Here is a 25,794-nt window from a genome sequence, read left to right as displayed (position 1 = left end):
GAAATCCTATAAAACTTACATTGTCTTACTATGACTGATCTTAATTGAATCTGAATCGTAAGACTATGGGTTGGCCATGGCTGATTTTATTTGAAATTGGTATGCTTGTCAGTATCAACCCTAAAAGTAGAGGCAACTACTCTGAGGATGACAAGTTGTAAAGAATATCCATACTGGTATTAATTAGTAACAGCTTCCAAACCCTATTATGCTGCCAAAGTTAAGTTTTTATAAAAATAGGTGATACTATATTTAACTATAATAAGCCAGTGTGGTGGTCAAATCTATTGAAAATAACAAGAGGAAACATAGTAACTATGGAAGATCATCTATATTGTGGTCTTAAATGTTTTATCCTTTGCATGTTTTTCTAGGAAATTGTTTTGCTGTCTTGCTATGACTTGGTATTCCCTATAACACAGAGAGGATAGATATATATGTAGAAATTCACACATGGGTTCTTTTTTTTCTTTTTAATTATTTATGGGAACAGATTATATAATGTAAGATGTAATGAACAGATACTCTGAGGAAGAGACACTAAGAAACCCAAGGCTAATTTAGTAGCATTATGATAGAAATTCTAGCAATACTAATGTTTGCTGATTAGAATGACATTGGACTGGTTTTTTGAGTTCAATTTCAGCATATGTAGAGATGGGGACAGCTATCACAAAGAGTAAGAGAGATGAGTTGGTAGTTACTATTGTCTTCCCTAATTTGGTACTTGAGGACCTAAAAAGTCTTCAATGATTTGATTAGTTCTATAATATACACTAAGTATATAAGGTGGATGAAGATGGAGACAACTATTTGTAAAAAACTAGAGACAGTTAGACAATCAAGATCTCCAGTGGGCTTCCTATGAAATCTACATTTCTTTAAATTGGTTTTTTAACTGCTATATTCTGTTTTGATATGTTTAATCTTACCCTCTTTGAGAAGTAAAACAAATGTGTAGGACTGATAACCATGTTACTGAGCTCTTGTTCGATCATAGAGCAGAAGGGTTTGTAGTGTCACTTTATGAATGTCATTCTAAATGCTTTAATTCCATAACATGAACAGCTACTTCTAAGATGACAATGTGTAACTTATCAACCAGCAATTTCTTACCGTTTGTTTTTCTGTAAGTTTGTATCATTTCTACCCTTTTTTAAAATCTCCATGTATTCTTTTGTTTCCTTTTCTTTAAATAAAAAATTAAAAAAAAAAGCTATTGGAGAAGAGAAACAGATTACTTGTAAAGGAAAACCCATCAGAATCATGATAGACTTCTCAACACAAACCATCAAGTTAAGAAAAGCGTGGAGTGAAGTATTTCAAGTCCTGAATGAAAACAACTTCCAACCCAGATTGATGTACCCTGCAAAACTATCTTTCAAAATTAATGGAGAAACAAGATACTTCCATGACAAATAACACCTGAAGGAATTCATGACCATAAACCAACTCTAAGAATACCGAAGGACATTCTATAGAGAGATTTATAAAGATTATAGTTCCAGGAGCAGCAGCAGAGAGGGATTATTGAGTGGGGCAGGCACTTGAATGGAGAGGAAAATAGGCAACCAATGGCAGGAAAATAGCATGGCAGAGATGAGGCAGTGCATGTTGGCCATAACCATTAATGTACGTAGCCTCAATTCACCAATAAAAAGAAACACAGGCAGAGTGGATCAGGAGATGGTCCACCAATATGCTTTATACACATTTAACTTGAAAGGGGGTTCATAGACTGAAAGTCAAAGGAGAGAAAACAATGCTGGGAATCAGAAACAATGAGGGAATCAGAAAGAAGTGGGGGTAGCTTGCCCATCAGCTCCAGAGTGGACAAGAAAGATATGGCATTTTTTACAATGGAAAACTACTCAGCTATAAAAAAGAGAACTTTGAGGCTCTTGAAGGTAAATGGATACAACTCGAGATGATGTTCATGAATGAAATGAGTCACATGGGTGAATATTGTGTTGTCTCCCTAGTATAAAAAACTAAAGGAAATCAGTAGAATCCAAAATGCACAATAGATATTGTAAAAGTGAAATGGAAAAAGTGTCTAAAAAAGGAAGGCAGTGGCTATTATTAATCTATTACTGTGATTTGAATCCCATATTTTTTCATTATTCTGTTTAGGTTGGTTTTATTCTGATTTGATTATATTAGATGGCATGGACAGCTATTTCAAAGACAAAAAATATGTTAGCCATTTTAGATTTCCTATTATCTTGTTTTGAGGTCCTGTATTGTTTTGTTTTGTTTTGATTGATTTTACTCTATTTTGCTTTGTTTTATTTTATGATGCCTGATGATATGAGCAGTTATTTTGAAGATAACAAGATGCCTTATGGTAGCCACTATTGATTTCCATTTATCTTTTTTTTGAGTTGTCTTAGTTACTTTTCTCTTGTTGCTGAGACAGAATACCTGATGCCCAAAATTAAGGAAGGGAAGGTTTAAGGAAGGGAAGGTTTTTTTCTTATAGTTCTTGAGAGTTTCAGTCCATACTCAGCTGGCTGCAAGACAGGGTGGCATAGGTGAGAGCCAGCCATTCATAGCTGCCACAAACAGCAAAGCATGAACCAGGCAAGAGAGAGAAGACACATCTTCTTGCCCTTACACTGTATGTTGGCTCCACCCCTGGATGTAGCACTCATACCACCAATCTGAGTGTTAGACAATGAGCCAATCACAAATGCTAGATTTGGTCATGTCAGTGATTGCATGAGGCTTGAGCAGGTAAGCATCTGAACATAAACCATAACATTCTAACCCTGGCCCCCAAAGACTCATGCACATGTTTTATACAAAAGACAGTCCATCTTCAAGGGTTGCCAAAGTCCTAACAGTTTCAGCATTGCTGAAAAGTCCAAGTCCCAAGTCTCCTCTGAGATCTAAAGCAAACTCTTAGCTTCAATCCCCTGTACAAATGAAAACAAAGTTAAACACTTCCAACATACAATGGCACAAGACAAATATTACCATTCCAAAAGTTACAAATAGGGGAATGCAAAGTGTTGGAACCAAAGCAAGTCCAAAATCCAGCAGAGCAAACATTAAGTACTGGAGTTCCATTCTCAGCATCTGAAGCAATCTGGTTGCAAGCTCCAAACAGCTTGAGTGACTCCACCACCATGGCACTTCCAGGGGTGTCAGTTCCCACAGCTTCTCTCTAAACCTCCTCTGCTCAAACTTTGCAGCTTTCCTTGGATGATCCATGTTCCTGGGTTTTCCAAACTTCTGGGGTCCCTACTGCATCTTTGGCTTCTTCTCACTCATAGCTTCACACATTGCCTCTCAGGGGCACTCTCCCTGGTCCCTAGGCCCTCTGAAATTGGGGAAGAAGCTGCCTTAACCTCAGAACTCATGCATTATCCATTTGCCTAAAATCAGCACCATGTGGATGCTGTGGAGGTCTGCTGTCAGCTGGAGCGGTAGCCGGGCTTTCCTCTCTCTTGGCTATAGGGGTTGAGTGCTTGGATCACTGAGCTCTCTGAACCTGATTGTAAGGAACAAACTCTCTGTCACTGCCATTCTGGAATCTGATTCAGCTGCTGCCATTTTGGAACCTCCTGTGGTCTCTGTCTCTACTCTGAACCTGGTGTTCTGTGACTTTCTCATCTGAGAAAAGTCTTTCACTTTTGTAGTTTTGAGGCTGCAAATGGAGATCTGTTGCTTCCCAGGGTCATCTTTTTTATTTCTCTGTTCCTTTTCAGCAACTGAGGTCTCAGCTCTCTGTCTTTACAATCCACAGCTTCCTAGCCAAACTCACAACGTTTTAAATCATCTTTGCTCTTAATTCACAATATAAATCTGGTTAAAAGCCTCCCCCCCCAATAGCCATGCCACTGCTGCAACATTTGACTGCCTTGAAATTTCTTCTGGCCAGATTAATTAATCCATTGCCCTTAATCTCAGTCTCAGGAAAAGTCTCTGAACACTAGAAAAATGCAGACAAACTTTCTGCCAAGCCACAACATACATCATGTGGAGTTCAACAACCAATTCAGTCCTTGTTCCTAGCAGAAACCACCCAGGCTTGATATTTACTGGTAGGCTTTCTATCAGCCTTCTGATATCCTGAACTTTGACTGGAATGTCCCCTACAAAACAGCCTCTGCTGTTCCAGCTCTATGTATTCAGGCAACATCTCCAAACCTTTCCAAACTCTTCCCACAAGCCACTCCCAAAGGCTCTTGAACCACATAGTCAGGTACAGTTACAGCAATAGACCCACCCCTCTGGTACCAAATTCTGTCTTGGTTACTTTTCTCTTGTTGCTGAAACAGAATATCTGATGCCCAAAATTAGAGAAGGGAAGGTTTATTTCTTAAAGTTTTGGAGGGTGTCAGTCCATACTCAGCTGGCTGCAAGTCAGGATGGCATGGCTGAGGGCCAGCTGTTCATGGCCACTGCAAACAGCAAAGTGCAAAATGTGTAAGAGAGAAAGACACACCTTCTTTCTGCCCTTACACTCTATGGGCAGATGTAGCACTCATACCGCCAATCTGAGCCCTAGATAATGAACCAATCACAAATGCTAGATTTGACCTTGTCCATGATTGCATGAGGCTTGGGGTGGAGAGCAACTGAACATCATAACAGAAGTCATGTACCATGTTCATTGTTTTGTTTTGGTTGATTCTATCCTGTTTTATTTCATTTGGTTTTATTCTCTTCAAAATAAAATTAAAAAACAGACTAAAGTACACTATGTCTCTGTAGAGAAAACTGTTACCACCATGTATTCATTTGAATTTGAGATGTTTTTGTTTTAAAAATGACCCTTGTTGAAAATCATTACCTCCCATTAGCTAAGGCGTATGGATTGCTTTACATGCTGGTCTCTGGTCACATTGGATATGCACCTCTTTCAGCTCTACATCACTCTTTAGTACTTTTCTTTCACAGCAATAAGATACTACATTTTAAAATATCATTTTTTCTTTCTCTAATTTTTGTCAATTAGGGTATTTTATCTATAAAAACATAATTCAACTTAAAGTAACATATTATAAAACAACTTCTTGTTTAACAAGAAATTCAGAGGTAGAGAAGCCCAAGTACAGTGAAGTCTGTTTATCAGCATTCCCATGTCTTGACTCCCCCATTAGATGATTTTCTGCTACATGATCACAGTAGTCCCACAGTACAGCATACAGGAGCAAAGAGAAACTTTTCCTCTTTTGTGACACTTTTTAAGAATTAGGAAACTTTGCCCTAGAAGAATTTTCCCTCACATTTTATTGGCCAGATGGGATTTTTTGTTCATGTACTTAGAAAACACTGGCTAGAGGAACAGGAGCTTGTGAATGATATTTGGAGTGCCTTAGGATCAGCCAAAATTCATTCCTAGGGAAGGTTACAGAGATGACTTTGCCTGGGGATGGGTGGAGGAGGAGGGTCAGCATTCTGGTAGATAGGAACAAGTCTAGGGGCAATGTCTCTACTATTTCCTTTTCTTTACAATTCTTAAAATTATAATAATTTAAATCCTCATAAATGGAGTGATAGAAGTACATGTTTCACTTTTAACATATTATTTTATTTTGATCATATTGTTTCAAAATTTCCACTAGAAATTATACTGTCTTTTCAAATATATGTAGGGGGCAAAAAATAGAAGGTTTGCCTTCATTTCCTCCCCTTTAAGAACTATATATTCTCAGTAAATTATTAAGTTCTCTAACTAAACTACTCTTTAAAAAAAATCCTCAAGTGTGCTGCCTCTATGAAAGCCACAGCTACCAAATAAATAAATTAGCCTCTGCTTCTGACCATTCTAATCTTTCTTAGGAGAAATTTTGGAGCAGTCTCTTTTAAAACCCTGCCATATTTTCATATCTCAGAAGAATAATCATGTTAGTTAGAATTTTATCACTTTGACAAAGTATTTGAGAAAGTCAGTTTAACAGAGGAAAAGTTTATTTTGTCCAACATTTTCATCAGAGAATTTAAGTCATGGTCAATTTGTTTCATTATTTCTCTGACTGTTGTAAAGCAGAGAGTTGGGGGAGAGGAGAGAAAGGAGAGAAAAGAAGGGAAGATGAGGGGAGAGGGGAGAACAAAAACCAGGACCAGGGAAAAAATACTGCCTTCAAAGACAGGCTCTCACTAATCTGTTTCTCTGTTATAGACCCTATCTTGTAGTGTTCCCACCATGTCCACCAGCTGAGAAACAAGCTTTCAACACATGAATTTTTTTTGGTGGGGGGAGAATCATTTAAGACCCAAACCATAACAAACCATATAGATCTTAATATAAATTCTGGTTTTATAGTATCGGTCACTTTGCAGGAAACTATACTTCAGTTCAAAAAAATTTGATCATAATTCTGAGAATCTACTTTGGTTGTCTTCTTATGGCTGAGTAGCCAGGCTGGGTGGAATCCAGGGATCATAGAAGTGAGAGCCACTACACAGGAATGGATTTCCCACAGAGAGAATGTACCTACCCAAAGAAATCTGAAGAGCAGATTCTGTTGGTCAGATATGACCTGGAACCAAAGATGCACCTATCCACCAGAATCATGTTTAGATAGTGAGAGTGGGTAGTTTGTGGGTGAGGAAACAATTTCAGAAACTGGTCTGATTAGACTGAGTGTTTGGATGAGTCGGATTTAGAAAGACAACATTAGAAAGTGAAATAGAGATGCGTTCAGCACGGGATCAGACGTGATACAGACAACGAAAAGGAGTACAACAGAATTATCCTTTGACTATGTTAATGCCTTGGATCTCTCTGCAGTCTAGATGCTTAGTGGGGGAGCATAGGTGTCCCCTGACACTACACTTTAAGAGATTAGAGTGTTTCTTTAGGCTAGATTTTTCTACTGTCATCTGCCAGTCTTAGGCTGTCCTCAGATGCTGGTAGCCACATCAGCTAGCTTCAGAAGGCACAAATTACAACTATGGGTGGAAAGCTCCCTTGTATGCAGAGAAAATATAAAACAGCTCTCAGCAAGCTTATAAACACAGGGTTTAATTTCCTAGGCTTGAAGTACCTGCATCTTATTTATGATCCTTGCCCTATTGTCATCACCAAATGTACTTCCATGTTGTGGAACTGTATGCAAAGCAAGTAGTTTAAAAGTGGCTGTGAAGAAAACTAGTAGCTAAGCTAAATGTGAGTCAATTCAGGCTTTTTGTAATGTTTCAAACAGACAGAATTACAGAGACAATCAGCTGGATCATGTTGAATTTTCACAACTCAGTTGTCCTTGTTTTTGAATTATCTATTTTGTCTCTTGTCCTGGAAAATCATAATGAAATTGTATCTCTGCACTTCAGTGTTAGGAAGCCATGAAGGCTGAGAGGATTGGGTGGTAAATGTTTCATCCCTCTGCGCTGTCTAAAGTGCTCAATAAACTTGCAAACTGAAAAATCTTGGTGTGCTATGATAAAGATAAAATTACCAAGCACTTCAAGTTAGAAAAAAAAATTGCAGACAACTGTCAAATATTTTTTATCTGAAGGTATTTTTCATTGCAAATATTTAGGATGTTTAAAGTTTTCTTTCAAAACTGAAGGTTGGAGGAGACAAGACAATATTCCATGAGATAGGGATCCAGAAAAAGCAAGGGTAGCTTGCATCAATGGATGCAACTTGAGATCAGGCTCATGGGTAAAATGGTTTTGGAGTCACATTGGTGAACCTCGTGTTGTCTCCCTTGTATAAAAATTGGAAGAAAGTAGTGAGATCCAAAATGTACAATAGATATTGTGAAGGTGAAAGGGGAGGAAATGTCTAAAAAGAGAACATGGCAGCCATTTTTAATTTCCTATTACCTTATTTTGAAGTCCTATATCATTTTCATTGTTTTCCTTGGCTTGGTTTTATTCTGTTTTGATTTGTTAGATTTTATTATGCCTGATGGTATGGGCAGATATTTTGCAGATAACAAGATATATTGTGGTAGCCATTGTTGATTTTGTATTATCTTGTTTTGAAGTGCTGTATTACTTTCATTGTTTTGTTTGGATTGGTTTTATTCTGTTTTGTTTTATTTTGTTATGTCTTATGGTATGGACAGGCATTTTTTTGGAGTGGGGGGGGGGTAACCAGGGATCAAACTCAAGTGTCACTGAGCTATATCCTTGGCCCCAGACAGCTGTTCTGAAGATAACACTAGGCATTATGGTAGCCATTGTTTTGAAGTCCTGTATTGCTCTCATTGTTTTGTTTTGATTGGCTTTATTCTGTTTGGTTTTAATCTCTTTAAAATAAAATAAAAAATAAAGTTTTCTTTCAAAATATCTTTGAAATTGTAGTCATTTTTCAAAGTCAGAAAACAGATAAATAATCAGAATATATATCATTATGTGTGTGTAATGTAGTAGTTTGTTATGATAATCCCTAGCAAAGCAGTTAAATTAAATAAGAACTTCAAAAAGGGAAAGGTAATCTTGGTCATAAATATATATTCCGTACAAAGAAAATATGGAAGTTAGAATAGGAAAGATAAATGTCCAGACTTAAATTTAAAATTGCAGATATACTAAATATAATTTTATTTTAAAGCCTGAAGGCCATGTTTCTAGGAAAGGGCTGCCGAGTTATTGTGAAGAGGCTATTATGTTTAGCTGTTCCTATGCAGAGACTCAGGATGCATACAGGGTAGATGTGCAATGGTGGGTGTTTTCTCCTTCCTTCACAAGCAGCACTCTAGTGGAAACGTATGATTGTGCTATAATTATTGCCTATGTGAATATTTGCCTCAAGATTTAAGCCTGCAACTCTGGAAACTGCTATAAATATGCTAAAAATAATAATATTGTGAGTATTTATATGTAATTTCTTCTCAGCATGTTTTTCATTGTTATTCTACATGTGCTAGAAAAATGTCTTACAATTTGTGTAATTGTGGTAACTAGGAAAAACCTTTCATCATCTGAGGATTTTCAAATCAATAAGGTCAAAGTGGATGTCATCACTGTTCATGGCATACTTGGTTTGAAATATCTGGTTTTAAAGTTTTATAATCATTTTGTATGTTTAAGTGATTTTTAATGATGCCACTAAAATGCTACCTAATTAATACATTTATGCAATCTATAAAAATGCAGCGTGTCACGAATTCTCCTGCTGCTGTATTTATTTATAGCAGTGTACATTGCTTAATGTGTGCTTTTATTTGAAAGCATTTTTGTAAATGTTTGCTATTTGCACTTTCTCTTTGAAGACAGCCACAATCTTATACCACCATTCAACAGAAGAGATCATCAAAGCAATTAGTTTAAAAGTGTTTCTCCATTTACCAGAAGATTTAAACTATTTTTGAAAATTATGGGTAGGATTGCTTGTCAATTATCTTAAGTGAGGTCCTTTAGAAACAAAACTGAGACAAAGGTTCCTAGAACAAAGGATTTGTTGGAAGATGCTCTCTGAAGAAGGTTTGGGAGGAGGCAGCATGGGGAGGGGACAGCGCCCTAAGCAGGAATCAGTCTGCCCTAAGCAGACTGGTATCACTTACAGTAGTTGGTCTCATGTGAAAGCAAATGGGCTGACCTTCTGTATACCATGTCTATTAACTATTGGTTGAAACTAGCTTAGTAGAGAGGAATAAAGAGTCATCTTTGGGCTGGGGCAGTTCCCAACGAGCCCAAGGTAATTCTCTTCAGAAGGGAGGGTCATCCATGAGTTATCAGCCAAGACTCCCACCTTGATGATGGAAATTGGAAATAATAAAAGAAATCTGGCAAGCGCGAGGCCCTGAGTTTGATTCCTGGTACTAAATAAATAAATAAATAAATCTGCAGTATGAAGCCACCAATCTCATTATGTAGATGAATGGGAATTAAAAAAAAAAACAGGAAGCTTGTTTAACCTAGATCCAGATACTTTCCCTTCCAGAGGACACACCATCCTATACACATCTGTATTTTTTATCAAATAAATATGGAAATTTAAACTGTGTTAATGCCCTTTGACTAAAGAAAATATAAAAATATTAGTGAAGGCATAGCCTGTAGTTTTAGTCTTTTTGTTATTGTTGTTGCTTATATGGTGATATTGGAGAATTTACCTAGCTATCTTTGTTCTTAAAATGCTTTTATGTTAATAAGGTCTTTGAGAGAGAAAACCTGAGATAATATCTATGAAAACCTGAGGTGGTTTGAAGGGCTAAGTACACTCAACTGGTCTTTTGCCTGGTTTAATTTTTCTATTTGAAATTATTTGCAGAAGTCTTTGACTATCTGTGTTTGCATAAGTAATACAGACGGACTGAAATACATGATGCATTCAAGGAATGAATTTATCTTAGTCTCCATTACATTACTTTCTGTTCTGATCTTTATAACTTCCTCCTTTGTATGAGCTTTGGACTTGACTTGCTTTTCTTTTTCTATAAGCTTGAGGTTCAATATTATGTTTTTTATTTGAGCTTGCTCTGCTTTCTTGATTGGGTATCAATGCCTATAATTTTCCCTTGTAGTACTGCTTTCGTTGTGCTCTTAAGTTCCAGTATGTTGTATTGGTACTAGAATTTAGGTATAGAAACTGTCTAATTTCTTTCTCTCTTTCTTTTCTTTCTTCTTCTTCTTCTTCTTTTTTTGGTCCCAGGAATCAAACTCAGGACCTCACCTTTGTCAGGCAGGTACCATGCCACTGAACTATATCTCTTGTCCTCTAATTTCATCTTTAATTTTATTTGTGATCCATTGGTTGTTCAAGAGGGTATTGTTTAATTTCCATGTGTTTATGAAGCTTTTGTGGTTTCTTTAGCCACTGATTTCCAGCTTAATTCCACTACAGTCTAATCATATGCATGAGATAATTTCAATTCCTTTGCATCTACTGAAATGCGTTCTTTGAGCTAGTATGTGGTCTATTTTGGAGAATGTCCAGTGTACATCTGAGAAGAATGTGTATTCTGATGTTTTGGAGTGGGATACTCTGGTAGACATCTACTAAGTCCATTTGTTCAAAGTTTCTAATAGTTGATTTTTGATTTTTTGTCTAGCTGATCTATTTGTGACAGGGAGGTATTGTGATCCTCCAATACAATTGTATTAGTGCTTATTTGATTTTTAATGTCCTTTAATATTTGTTTTATTTTGGGTACACTGATATTTGCATAAATATTTATAACTCTTATCTCTTCCTCTTGGTTTGTTGCCTTTACAAAGATACAGTGATCTTCTTTGTCTTCCTTAATTAGTCTTGGCTTGAAATTCACTTTGTCTGCAAATAGAATAGCTACTCCTGATTTTTTCCAGATTATTGTCACATAAAATGTTGTTTTCCACCCTCTGACTTTCAGTCTATGAATTTATTTTTGAATTAAATGTGTTCCTTGTATGCAGCAAGATGTTGAATCTTTCTTCTTGGTCCATTCTGCTAGTCTGTTTCTTTTGATTAGGGAATTGAGACTATTAACATTGATATTATAACTGAAATGTATTGATTTATCCTTGTCATGTTATTTTCTTGTTATTGGCTCCTCTTTTTCCCCCATGTTTACTTGTTTGCCTTTCCAGTTATATTCTCTTTCCAAGGAACAAAGAGCTCCTTGGAGTTCATTGCCTTGGGGTTCAAGGAGTGGTAGTCCTTATGATCTCTTTCTAGAATGTCTTTCAAAACATTTTGGAGTGCTGGTTTGGTGTTTGTGAATTTTCTCAGGAAGTATCTTATTTCTCCATCAATATTGAAAGACAGTTTTGCAGGGTATATCAATCTGGGTTTTGGGAGGTTGTTTTCTTTTAGGGCTTGAAATACTTCACCCCAAGCTCTTCTTGACTTGAGGGTTTGTGTTGAGAAGTCAACTGTGATTCTGATGGGTTTTCCTTTATATTTAGTTTATTTTTGAAAACAAAAAATTTTAATATTTTAATGTTCTTGTGTTGAATTTTTGGAGTCTTGACTATTATATGCCTTGCTGTAGATGTTTTTGATCATGGGTAATTGGAGTTCTGTATGCTTCACTTATCTGTATGTCACATTCTTTTACTCGGCCAGGGAAGTTTCTGCCATGACATCTGTGAACAAGTTGCTTATGTCATTTTCATTTTCTCCTGCTTTTTCATTGATTCCAATAAATTTTATGATTTTTTTTGTAGTGAGGGATTGTGAGAAAAAAATTACAATCAAGAAATAGAATTTGTAATATTATTTTATGATGGTCACCTGGAGCTAAACACAAGAAAGTGCAGGAAATCTGTTCACAGCATTAAAGACACAGAATATTCAGCCAAGGGCCTGGATCCCACAGCAATGTCCTGAATGAGTCCAGCTGAAGACCTAGAGCTTGTAACAATGCCTCCCACAAGTCCAACTGGAGGTCTAGAACCCATGACAAAGACTCATGCCAGTCTGTTTATAGATCTGCTGGGAAAGCCCAAAGGCCAGCGGTGGAAGCCAGAAAATCTGTGCCAGCAGGCTGATGGAGCTGTGCCAGTAGGTTGAAGTATTTACACTGGAGATGAGAAGTCATGTTCAAAATAAGAGACAGGGCTGCCCTAAAAATTCCACAGCCATCCTCAGTGACAAGGAGGTCCTGAGCTCTTCCAATGATAAGAAAAGCTGAGTTCGTGTCAGGAAGCCAGAGTGACAAGTTTCTCTTGGAGATTAAATAGCACACATCTTCCCCTCCAGAGCCAGGAAGTCATGCTCAATGTGAGGACTAGAGCTCCCCCAAAGTGAACTACAGCCATTCTCACCAACAAGGTCGCAAACTCCTGCCATGACAATGGCCGAACACATATTTGGGAAGCTACTCATGACGAGTTCCTCTAGGAGAACAAATGGTTCAAAACAGCAACTTGAGGAGACCCCACAACACCTTGCTCTTCTCCATGTTTCTATTTAGGCTGGCAGCTTTCCTCAGGTTGGCCATCTATGCTCAGCACCATGCTGATATAATTCAGCTGGTGTTAAGTTGACCACCAGTTGTTAACCCATAACAGCATTCTTCTTTGCATCATCTAGGAACTACTGGATTGATTTCTTGTGGTCCCTTGTGGCTATTTTTAAGAAATCTTTCATTTTATGATTGATATATGCGATTCTGTCTTCTATATCAGATATTCTGTTCTCAAATTGACTCATCCTGCAGTGTATACTTTTAATAGTTTTTAATTCCTGATATCTGTTTTATGAATTTCATTTCTTCCCTATGTTGGCATCTATGGTTTCCAACATTTTCCTAACCTCTTCTGTTTTTTATCTGTATCTTCTCTAGAGTCACCAAGCATGTGTTTCATTGTTGTCACAATCTCTGTGACTATTTGAGAAAGTATTTCCAATTTGATTTCTATTACTTCATTCATTTGCCTTATTACTTCTGCTGTTACTACTTTAAAGAGGCCAGATGGGTGGCTTTTGGATTGTCCCACCTCACTGCCCCATGGATTTGCTTTTGTTGAGTAGGACATTTGGGATTGCATCTTGCTTAAGTGTCTTCTCATATTCTATTTTTTAAAGTTTAATTCCTAGGTTGATGCTTATAAATTGCGTATGATAAGCTGCTTTATTGCTAGTATTTAGACCCTTAGGAAATCACTACTTCTCAGCAATGTCTTCTAAGTGTAGCTAGCTTTTGGGATTTGAGTCTGTTGCAAGATCATACTTCTTAAATTTATTGGTGATAAGAAGTTGCTGTCTGTTTGGCCAGGTCCATGGTTCTTTGGCACTAACCTATAGTAATTTTTTAATGATACTTAGGCAATCTCTTTCTTGGTATACCAGGAAGAACAACTGGTTAAAACAATTATTTTAACTTGACTAATATGGTACAATCAGTAATAACATTAGTATCAAACACAGCCTAGCAAATGACAAATTGAGGTAACTATTAATTTGCCACCTTTAACCATATAACCTGTATTTGTGGTTATACAACAAAATTTAAAACTAACCAGAAAATTGCATATAATAAACAAATCTCAATATGACAATTTTACCCTTAGGGGAGAAAATTTAAAAGGGTTTTGGGGAAAAATAGAAAAACAAAAGGAATGAGATTAGAAGCAAGTCTGGAGGATAAAGGAAGATCATGTAAATTTTGGGTGCAGAATACAGGAGGGAAAGAGAGAAAAAAGAAAAAGAATGGAACAAAGCAACCACCACAAAAAAGCTAGAAACCATGTTTACACTTATATAAAAACAAGAACAAGTAATGAAGAAAATAAAACAAACAGAAAATGAGAGAGAGAGAGGGAGAGGGAAAAAAAGCTTCACTTCTAGGTATGTCTCTGTCACTATGGGCATTGTGGACAAAGTCTAGATGTGTGCTGATTAATCCCAGAAAGCTGGCAGTGGCTTTATGGTGGGGTAGTGACTAATCCTAGGGAGCCTACATCTTTATTTCCCTGAAGTTTAAGCTGGTTTCTGGCTATGAGGCTGAAACCAGACCCATTTGGCCTGTAGCAGTTGGTGTGGCTTCTGGGGGGATCTTAACTCAGCTGGGGGCCACTAGTTGGAGCCAGCAGTTGTTCTGAGTTCTTAGCTCCGTTGGCCCCATTACAAAATGAATCTCAGCCAATTGCTCTCTCCAGCAGGATATCTGAATCTCCCACCACTCACCAGCCACTGTAGGCCCCTGTGGCCATACTCCCTTCCACTGGTTCATCTTTCTGTGGAGAGCTCAAGGGTGACACAGACAACTTGCATCTGCAGGTTTGAGCTACCTCCTCCAACCACTGAGTCCAGGCTCAGGGAGAAGATGCTGCCTGCCTCTTTTCTTCATTGAAATTTCTCTTTTTGCTTACTCTCTCTGTGGGCTTCAATTCTTACTTCAGATCTTTCCTGGGTCCCGGGCATCAATTTCCCTCCTTCTTCTCTTCCTCACATTGCTATATTTCAGTGTCTGGACACCAAATTTCAGACAGGCTGTTTCTCTGCTGCTCACCACTCCATTATCTTTTCAGAAGTTCTCCTGAATTGATCTAAAATTCTTTCATTTCATTAGGTTAGCATGTCATATTGAAGAACTGTAGAGTATTCTTCTTGGTAGAATACCTCCAATCCTTTATTTTTTTCCCCCATCATAGAGCAGATAGATTTTCTTCTTTGAAAAAGAATTTTTCTTTTTTTTTTCACTTAATAAAAAATGAAGTGTTTTGCAGAAACTAGGTAACCTTGCATTATGACTGGAATTCTTATTAGTGTCTCTGACTTAAAGTATGTTTATTGTTTTAAACTTTCAAGTATCTTTTCAGAAGCATAGACATAAAATTTTTTTGAGTTGTACAATTAACTTGAAAGTGTAAGACCATTATTATAGTAGAAAAGAACAATGACAAGTCCTCATCTTGGGACAAAGAAATATTTATGGCTAATAATATCTTTTCTGATTGCATCTGTATTTGATTACTCTAATTTATTAATGGGAATAATAATATGCAAATAATCTCAGACTATAAAGAAGCATTAATTCAGTTCAGAATTCAGGCTGATAATATAACCTTTCACTTGCATAGGATTTTACTATTACTTTATATGTGTGTCAGTGCCTATGATGTTCTGATAAGAAAGAACATTTTGGAGCACCATGGACATGTGATAGGGAAAGCAACTTGCAAGGGTCAGGTTTACAAATGATTTCTTCAGTGATCTAAAGCATAGCACCATTGGTTATCTCTGTGTACCTGTGTTTAGTATTATGCTCACAAATCAAGGACTTAAGAGGATAAAGTAAAAGTTACTTTTAGACTAGTCTTAAGCCAAACCTTAAGTGTCTCCTTCAGGTTGTCTTTATTTTCCTTAATATAATCTGTCTACATTTGCATTTCTCTCCAGCCTAGATGTTGTAACTTTGTTGAATAAGGAAAAATATCCTTTAAAATCTGTTTGCATTATAATCTATTTTCTAGTTTAGTTTACTGCATTCATTGGTCATGATTTTTAAAATACTGGTAGGCAAGGTAGAATAAATATTTTTTTAAAATATTGTGTTTCATGAGCTGCTTCGTATTATACCTGGCCCTCATGAAGATACCAAACAAATGATTGAAAGAACCATTGTATTAGTTTAGAAACTTTTCTGTAATAGATATTAAATTTGCCTAGTGTTCAAAAATTACTTATTTATGGAATTACTATCACTTGGAAATATCTGGAAAATTTTGAGTTTCCTTAAAATCCATGATTCTTCAACTATACATTGTGATATTTTTGTTGCCATCAGAAACTTTCAACTAAATGAAGAAGATCACTGGATTTACCAGGCTGTTTTGGATCAATATCCTGGAGACCTCAGTGGCAGAAGAACTCTGTATCTGGACATGTTACAAAGATATTTTCCTCACAAATCTAGGCATGATTTGGTGAGTGCTAAATCTTTCCCTCATACTGGCAGGTTGAATTGTTTTATTTGTCAATAATTACCAACTGTGTACTTTTATAATTGTTTGAAATTAAGCAATCATAAATATATAAATTTCTATGTCATCCTGTAGAAACTCCTTTAGCATGCATAACAGTGGGTGAGAGAAACACTAGTGTTGTCTTTAATTTTCAGAGAAGCAGAGGCAGAGTTCATGCAACTACTATGGCCACCTTGTCCCATACTTTTTGTTCTCTCTCCCATAACCCCAACAAGTATTCATTTTGATTATGGTCTATGATAGATACCTGTTGTGGAATAAATAATTCACTTTGGAAATTAAAAAATTCTCAGTTTATTGAATTAGAGCTCTCTTCTTGTCTTTATAAATTCATTTGCTTCTGTGGCCAGCTATCACCATGAACTTTGTACCTTTTGTTTTCCTACTATTAACATGATAGAGTTTTATATTTACTTTCTACATTGGATTGATTAGTATACATTTTTAGATAGTACATGCTTGTTTTCTTAATGTTGATAGATGATAAGCATATTTTTGGCCTTACTGAGCAAAGTTAAGAAGTGTACAGAACAGATTTTGGTAGCTGATACTTGGTTTAAGTGAGAGCATAGTCTGTTTCATTACATCCCTAAGCAATCAGACCTAACGTATTACATTAAATGAGGCATATCTTAGCCTGCTTGCTAGCTTCTTTTCTCATATCATTTAGGAATTAAATAATACACCAAACTCAGAGATATAGTCCGTTACAAAAAAAGAAAAGAATTGTTAGATCAGCAAGTGTCAACTGAAGACATACTTTTGCATGAGGTGCTTTTAGAGTCCCTGTGAGATTTTTGAAACCACTCAGGCTCTCTTCATTCTTGCCCTTCATTCCTCAAGATGCTGATACTTCTCATGGTTGAGAGTTTCTGCTCAAAGAAATGGACTCATGTGAAAGTGTCACGTTCTTTGAGAGCATAGAATGAAAGGGCTAGGGTGAGAAGGTTTAGACTTAGGGCTAGGGTTAGGGGTAAGGTTAGGGTTAGGGTTTAGGGTTAGAGTTAAATATAGGGTTTGGGTTCAGGTTAGGGTTGCTATACCTGCTTTATTACTATACTTGCTTTAATATTAAGAATCTGAGTGTTACTATAATTAAAGATTAAACTGAAAATTTCAATTATAGCAATTTTTAAGTTTTATTGTCATGACTAATTGAAACACTAGTTGTAATATTTAAAACTGATTTAAATATGGTGCAATTAACAATCATTGTTCATTGGGAAACATATTTTTTCTACTCATTGAACCTCATTTTCTGCTTCTTTTTTATAAAGTAAAAGTTGTTCTTGAGCCCACTTAATCAGAATCTATTTTACTTGAATAAACAAAAGACTTACAGACATTAATTGATTTGTTCTCAGTTAGCTATATGCTCTAAAAGTTGAAGCTAGTGCCTGATTCTTTACTATTGTATTTGTTACTAAAGTAGTTTATGTTCAGTCTTTCAAAATCATTAGTTATAATTAACTTTATTGCAGCAATGACATAAAATATAGGCCCATTTTCATATTGACAAGTTTTCATCATCTCCTATTTTTCAGGTAGAGCATGAGAAATATTGTTACCAATATCACTTTGCTAGGGATCAGAGAAGAATTTTGTTAGAAAATTGGAATAGGAATAGGAAAGTCTTTATACAGAAAGCGGTGTTGACCCTCCTTGAGGCCTCTGCCACTTATGACATGGAAAGCACGTTGGCAAAGGACAGGAAAAAGCAACAGGATTTGTGTGCTGCTCTGAAAGCCAAGGTAAGATGTTTCTTGGGGCTTTCATTATTTGCCTAGTATTCACTTAAGAACCTACTTTTCCTTTTGTTTAAATCCAACCTAAGGTTTGGCTTTTTTGCAAAGAGTGTCTTGAATAAACTGTTTGCTTGAACCATATAAAATTATAATTCTTTAGACCCAGTATAGTCCATAATTGAGAGTTTTGTAAAGTTTAACCTGAAGTTACTACAATAGAATGTTAGCATTGAAATTTACTTGTTTTTAAAAAATTTTTGAAAAAAATAAAACAAGCTTTCATAACAAAATAATGAGAATAGCAATAGTTAGCACACTGTGTAACACTATCTTCACACTAGTTACTTCCCTGAGGTTTTGATGGAAATGTTCAACACTCACCATAGAGGTTGCAGACCAGACTTAGATGCTGTGTGCCATTGCAGAATGTGTCATAGCTGTCTAATTCTGAGTCAAACACGTATGTGGTAACAAAAATAATTTTAAGAGATTCTTGGACTTCTCATTCACATTGGGGATATGAAAAAGTCAAGTTATGGGAAAGGGAAAGGATTCATGTGAAGATATGTAGGAGCAAGCTTGCTGGGCTGTGCATGAGCCTCAGCAGGTCTAGAGAAGTAGTAGAAATTTCTTCCTTCACAGATCTGGGCAGAGGGCCTCACAGCTCACCCTTAGTTGAAAGAACTGAGTGTTGGTGTCTGATGCTTGAAGGGAAATACAGTGGAGTTGCCTCAGTGGCGTGGAAGCATGAACAATGGCTGTGTTGGGAGTGAATGCTGGCCCCAGACTGGTCACAGGTGCTCGAGTCTTAGGAGCCTGATATTCCTCTAGGAGTGTTGACAGCAGTCATTAAAACAACTGGCATTGAGGTACAGCATAAAGTGCACAGTAAAGTGCACAAGTCTTTGTTTAATAATAAATGATGTGGTAGGAGAATGATGGCACAATAAGAAATTTTATTCTCTTGATAGAAGAAAAACAACCTGGTAGACATTATTATGTAGCAGTTAGTAGCATGTAAAAATAAATGTCTCTGTTTTAAAACACAAGAAGAAAACTGCTTACTCTGTATGACTTTTAAAAGTTTTTTTCTTTTCACAGTTCATAAGTTCAGGGCCTACAAAGCATAGAAGCTGCATTGAAGTCAGTCTTATCACAGGCCACAGAGGTACTTGCATGTTACTCCTCTACTGCAGACTGATAGGAAACATAGGGTTATAATAAATTCTTGTACTCCTAGTCAGTTTTTACTCTGTTTGCACATATTAACATTAACCCTTGAGCTATTGTGCAAGTGTTATTCTTTGTTTCATATCGGGTCGTGTTGTGTTTTGCTGCATTGTGTTGTGTTGCGTTGTATTTCACTGAAGTAACGTGTATGCAATTACATAAGTATGGTATTAAAGTTTTGCTTATATACACTCCCATGGAAACACCATGGAGATTAAGACATAGAATGTGTTCTTTAGCTCAGAAAGTTCCCTCATCACTGTTCTTAGTACATACTACCTGTCTTAGTTACTTGTCTCATTGCTGCAACAAAATATGTGACATCCAAAGTTGAAAGGGGAAAAGTTTATTTAGCTCACAGTCTGTAGAGGTTTCAGTCCATAATTGGCTGGCTCCAAGGCAGAGTAGCACATGGCAGAGGGACGATAATTCATGGGAGTGGAAAACAGCAAAAGCAAGCAAAAGACAGAGAGAGAGAAAGGGGGGGGGGAGAGACAGACAGAGAAGTCTCTTTCTGTCCCTTGCATGCAGGCTACCTGCCCTAGGGCAAGTGTGGCACTCACACCTTTAATTCCAGCACTGGACCAAGAATCAAACTCTAGATTTGGTTCCCTCTGACAAGCCCTCCTCCTATGACTGCATAAGGCTTTGAGGGGACATCCAGACACAAATCACAACCCTACTCTTACTGGAAATCACTCTTCTGACTTCATCACAGATGAGGTTTGTCTTCTGGAACTTGATGCATATCAAATCATGCAGCATAATTCCTTTATGCTTTTTGTGGTCCTAATTGTTTCGTTGTGTGTTATCATTCTTTTCATTCTTGTGTGGTATCTCATCATTTACATGACACACAATTTATGTTTTCCTGTTAATGAAAATTTTCATTGTTCCTAGGTTTTTGCTCTTATGATAGTGGTACTATGAAGCATTCTTAAGTGTGTCTCTTTATTAGGTATATGCAAATATGCACTTGTTTTGGTTGAACACATAGCCAAGGACAAAGCCTCTGGATCATAAGGTTTAAGTGTGTTTAACTGTAGTAAATATTTAGTTTCCCAATATCATTGTGTACACTTTGCAGCCAATTTCAGTTGCTCCATATCTTCCACAGCATTGGTGTTGTGAATCCTTAATTTCAGCTAATTGTTGGGTGAGTAGTGATACCTCATTATGCTTTTTTCTTGCATTTAGAGTAATTACCTTAAGCATCATTTCATTGTTAACATGTTGGTTATTCTTTTTTGTGAAATACACACTCAATCTTTTGCCCATTTTTCTCTTGAGTTTTATGCTTTTTTCCCCCACACATTTATATGTTTTCTTCACTTGATTTGAATCATGTGAGATTCAGTCATATTCATGTTGGGACTGATAGTTGGTTTAGTTTATTGTGGGTGATATTTGAGGATAGCAGACAAACTGCTTTATGCTTTCTCTCAAGAAGCAGGCATTGTCCTGCCCCTTTCCCAGGAGCAGAGACTGTTTTCCTTCTCTTTTCCTGACTCTAGAGATCTTTACTTATGCCTTGTGAGTTTGCTGCCCCTCACTGCCACCCATCTGTAGTGTTTCATTCTGTAGAGCTCCGGTCTCTCTCTCTTAGGCATGCACTTCCATTGTAAGTGCTCTCTGCTTTCTATCCTGGCTGCGGTTTTTCTTGCGAGCACTCTGTAGAATCTGTGGAGAAAAACCTATGAGTGGGTGCAAATTTCCATGTCTGTACTCCTCAGTCATAAGGAGAGATAAACTTGAGACATTTCTAGGTAAGTGAATGCACATTGAAACCATACTTTTAAGTGAAATAAATCTGATACAAATGTGTAAATATCACATTGTTTCTCTGGCATGATAAACAGAAAGTGTAAATAAGGATCAAAGTGAATAAGGACCACAGGTATTGTGAAATAGGAAGAAAGTTTTCAAAAGAAATAAGAACTGGGGAGGAGGAGGGGAGAGAAGGAAGGGAAAAGAAAAAATGATAAAGAAAAATAAAATGGAGACAAAGCTTTATAAGTAAAGTGGGGATGAGGGGTTAAATGGAGGGAAGGAAATTGGGAAATAAAAGAGGGATCAAGATGTATCATATGCAGGTACAAATTCCCTACGATAAATATGATCATTGTGTCTTTCCAAATTATACTAATTAATTTTAAAAGGGATGATTTCAAATGAGAGTGCAAAGATAGGAACTTTCCAGGAATGGGGATCACTCAAGAGTCAAGAAAAAATTCTTTGGATAGGAAAGATTTATTCATGTTTAGAAGCTGAGGGAAACACTAAAAAGAATAAGACAAGACAAAAATTAGGAAAATGGAAAATCAGTTGAATCAAGTTTCTAAAATATTAAGTGGTCAGAGTTCTAAATACTAGGGAAAGCAACCAGACTTAATATGTCAGAGGCATCACATCCAGAAACTCATGGAATGCCAGGGACTCATAAGACACACAAAGATACAGGGTGAGGAGGAATGAATTAGGCACGGTTTCACTCCAAATAATTAAATTCCTTGATAAAGTAGAAGGAAGTCTGGTGGGGGTAGGTAAGTGGTATTAGTTAGAGAGTGGGGCCTTTCTAAACAGTCATAAAGGACAGGATGAAGGCTTTGCATGTGACATAGAGAGTCCAGGTGATGGGGACTCTTTCCCAACTGGTACTTGACCACTCAGCATGAAAACAAAAAAGTCAGCTGCCAAGTAGCTCTGGAAACAAGGTTTCTAGCCACACAGTATAGGATGCAATAATAATAATAATAATAATAATAATAATAATAATAATAAGTGCACAGCTATCAGAGTGGTGCAGCCTGGGCAGTGAGGAGGAGCTGTAGTCTGAGAAAATTTAGGGAATCAGTGAGCAGTTTCACGGGAACAGGAGAATGAATGCTCTGCTTGTCCCCCTTTGTCTCTTTACTCTGGCAAGGAACTTACGTGCCTCTGCCTGCTGCAGAAACTGTTACTGACAGAAACCAAAATAAAAGAGAGAGAGAGGATGTGTGATTTCAACATTTCTTTAATATTTTTCTTAAAAGATAATTATCATCTAAATCACTCCACAAAAGGCCCTTAAATTCTGAGACTGAGAACAAAATTATGCTTAAATGTTTAATTAATGTTTTTTATAACCAGCATATTTTAGAAAGGTGAAATTTATGATACAAGGAAGGATAATTTTTCACATTCTGTGCATCTAATATATAGCACAGCAGGGCCTCCAGGATAATAAATACCTTCTCTTATTTCATAGGACTTCTGTATGCAAACTTGTGTGAGGCTAACATAGCACTGAATGTCAAGTTCAAAGAGCTAGTGTGAAGATTTGCCAAGTCACTTCATCTTCCAGGATTCAGTGATCAGGATTATAAATTGACAAGTAGGGATAAATCTCCAACTTTTCTTCCATATTAAAAAACCATAAACATAAGTTAGCATTTTAAATTACTATACAATCAGAAGCTGTACTCCTTTCCTATCTCTACAGGAAATAGAACTCATTTTACTGCAATTTCTTCTCAGTTTCTTCACCTACTACCCCAACATACCCCTTAGCAGTTTCATCCCTGGAAGCCCAGAAACCTTGTTTATCCTTGTCTCAGTTCATTTACTGCAATTATACAAAATATTTGGCTCTGGATAACTTAGAAAGTGAAGATTTTCTGCTTGGCTTCCAAGTCTGATGGCTGGAAGGAACAAATGGCAGACACTGCCCATCCAGCAAAGGCACCTGGCTGTTATCCTGTTATCACAACATGGTGGAGACATGAAAAGGGAATAGTTTGCATGCAGAAGTGGCCAAACACATGGGTGGCCTTGCTTTACAAATATTCTCTCAAGAGCTAATTGACGGTCAGACCTGAATTAATCCCTTCCTGCGTAGTATCCCATGGCCTAGTTGCCTTCTGCTAGGTCCTGCATACTGAGGTATAAGCATACTCAGCCATAAGGCTTTCACTGTGCCCTATACGTTCTGGTATGTTGTACTATCATTTTCACTTAATTGTAGATACTGTTTAATTTCATCTGTGACTCACTGGTTGTTCAGAAGTGTGTTATTTAATTTCCATGTGTTTATGAGTTTTTGTGGGTTTTTTTGCCCTTTATTTCCAATTTCATTACACTGTGGTCAGATACCATGCTTAGGATTGCTTTGCATTTACTTTTACATGTTGTTTGGGCTAGTATCTGTTCTGTTTTGGAGAATGTCCCAAGTGCAACTGAGAAGAATATGTATTCTGATGTAATGGGGTGGAACACTGGAGACATCTACTAAGTCCATTTGTTCAAAAAATATAGTTTAGTTCTGACATTTCTTCATTGATTTTTTGTTTAGTTGATCTATTTGTGACAGTGAGACATTAAGGTCCCCATTACAATTATATTAGTGCTTAATTGATTTTTCTTGTCCCTTAATATCTGTTTTATGTAGTTGTGTGCACTCGTATTTGGTAGACATGATTATTATCTCTTCCTCTTGGAGTTTTCACTTATGTATATAGTGACTTTCTTTGTCTCATTTGATCAATCTTGGCATGAAATTCACATTGTTTGCAAATAGAATAGTTAAATCCATTTTTTTCTGGGTCCCTGTTACATGGAGTATTGTTTTCTACCCTTTGATGTTCAGTCTATTGATTTCTTTTTGAAATAAATATTTTCTTGTATGCATATTGTCGGATCTTATTTTTTGATCCATTCTGCCAGTCTGTTTCTTTTGATTGGTGAATTTATATTGATGGCTATAATTCATATGTATTGGCTTACCTTTCTCATATTATTTTCCTGTTGTTGGTTCTCTGACTTTCCCTTCTGTTTAATTGCATGCCCTGCTTGGTGACTTTTTTCTGTTGGTGCTCTTGGAATTGTAGTCTTCCGTATCTTTTTCTAAAATTTCCTCCAGAGCATTTTGAGTGTTGGTTTTGATGGTCATAATAATTTTTCCAGTTGTTCTTTGTCATGGAATTATCTTATTTTCCCACTGATTTTGAAAACTAGTTTTTCAGGGTTCAACAGTCTGGATTGGACGTTGTTCTTTTTTAGTGCTTGAAATATTTCACTCCAAACTCTCCTTGACTTTGAAGATTTGTGTTGAGAAGTCTGATGTGATTCTAATGGGTTTTCCTTTATAGGTTATTCGTTTCTTTTCTCTCACTGTTTTTAATATTCTGTTCTTGTTTTGAATTTTTGGTCTTGACTGTTAAATGCCTTGCTGTAGATTTATTTTGGTTATGCCTATTTGGAGTTCCATATGTCTTATTTGTCTGTATTTCACATTCTTTATTCATGTTTGGGAAGTTCTTTGCCATTACTTCTGTGAAGAGAGTTTTGAATGGCATATGCTGTATCTCCAGCTTTGGTACTGATGCCAATCAATCTTACCGTGTTCTTTGCTTCACCTTGTGGCTGCTGGATTGATTTTTTATAGCCCCTATTTTAAAGATTTTTTTTCATAGTTCCTAATTGCAATCCTGTCTTACAGATTTGCTATTCTCTCCTTGTCTTTATCCAATCTATTGAATACACTTTCAAAGGAATGTTTAACCTCCTGGATATCAGTTTGGATCTGTTTTATGGTTTCCATTTCTCTTCTATGTTGGGCATTCGTGATTGCCATCATTTTCCTAAACTCTATTTTTAAATCATTTTTCTCTATATTCATTGGGGATATCTTTCATTTTTATTATTATTTCTTTTTGTTTGTTTTTTTTCACCTGAGAGATTATTATTTTTTCTATGGACATACTCATTTGTGGTTTCACTTCTGCTGCCATCATTTCACAAAGTTCCAATGTATGACTTCTGGTTTCTTCTATCTCATTTTGCTCTGGACTTGTCCGGGGTAACTTAGAGGACTGGGGTTGTATTTTGCTTCTGTATCTTATCATTTTCTATTTTATTTCATTTTATTTTCTGTGTAGATGCTTGTACCTTTCTTATATTAGATAGCTTTGGCACTACTACCAAGGCTTCCCTAAGAAATGTCTATTCCTCAGAGTTGTCTTCCATTTGTAGGTAGTTCTTGCTTTTTGTTTCTGTCCCAAGATTCTGCGTTTTCAATGTATTAATGATGAGATGTTGCTGTTTGCCTCAATACCCAGTTGTTTGGTACTAGATTATGGTGATGGTTATGATCCTAGACAATCACCAATCATACAAGGGAGAATAACTGATTACAAGGGCAACATCTTGGCTAAAGTAGTACAATTAACAATAACAGTAGTATCAAGCACATCCCAGAAACTAGCAACTGTGGCAATTGTTAATTTGATACCTTTAACTATAGGGGCAAGATCTATAGCTACATAACAAATCCCAACATATATCAGAAACTTGTGTGCAATGAGTTTTCCCTTAGTACAGTGATTTTATCCTGTGATGTGAAACTTTAAAGGTATAGGAGGCAAAAGTAAATAGACTAATGAAGGGAAATATAGTTGAAGCAGAGAGGAGAACAAAGAATGATCACACAAGGCCTGGGAAACTGGAGAAGTGGGCAGGA

The 25,794-nt window shown here is 36.6% G+C and overlaps 1 protein-coding gene across 5 annotated transcripts in view; it reads left to right on the top strand.

The window, feature by feature from the left end:
- The window catches only part of Ccdc148 (coiled-coil domain containing 148), a 327,135-nt gene that overhangs the window by 161,211 nt on the left and 140,130 nt on the right, over nt 1–25,794 (top strand). For all 5 annotated transcript variants that reach the window (XM_063259137.1, XM_063259134.1, XM_063259138.1 and 2 more), the window contains 2 exons: nt 16,125–16,263; nt 17,868–18,074. In XM_063259137.1, coding sequence (XP_063115207.1) covers nt 16,125–16,263; nt 17,868–18,074 — 346 coding nt within the window. The remainder of the gene's footprint in view (nt 1–16,124; nt 16,264–17,867; nt 18,075–25,794) is intronic.

This window comes from Cavia porcellus, unplaced genomic scaffold, assembly GCF_034190915.1.
Source record: "Cavia porcellus strain 051 isolate PalLab524CR breed Dunkin Hartley unplaced genomic scaffold, mCavPor4.1 scaffold_12, whole genome shotgun sequence".
NCBI lineage: Eukaryota > Metazoa > Chordata > Mammalia > Rodentia > Caviidae > Cavia > Cavia porcellus.
This window is presented reverse-complemented; position numbering and strand designations above follow the sequence as displayed.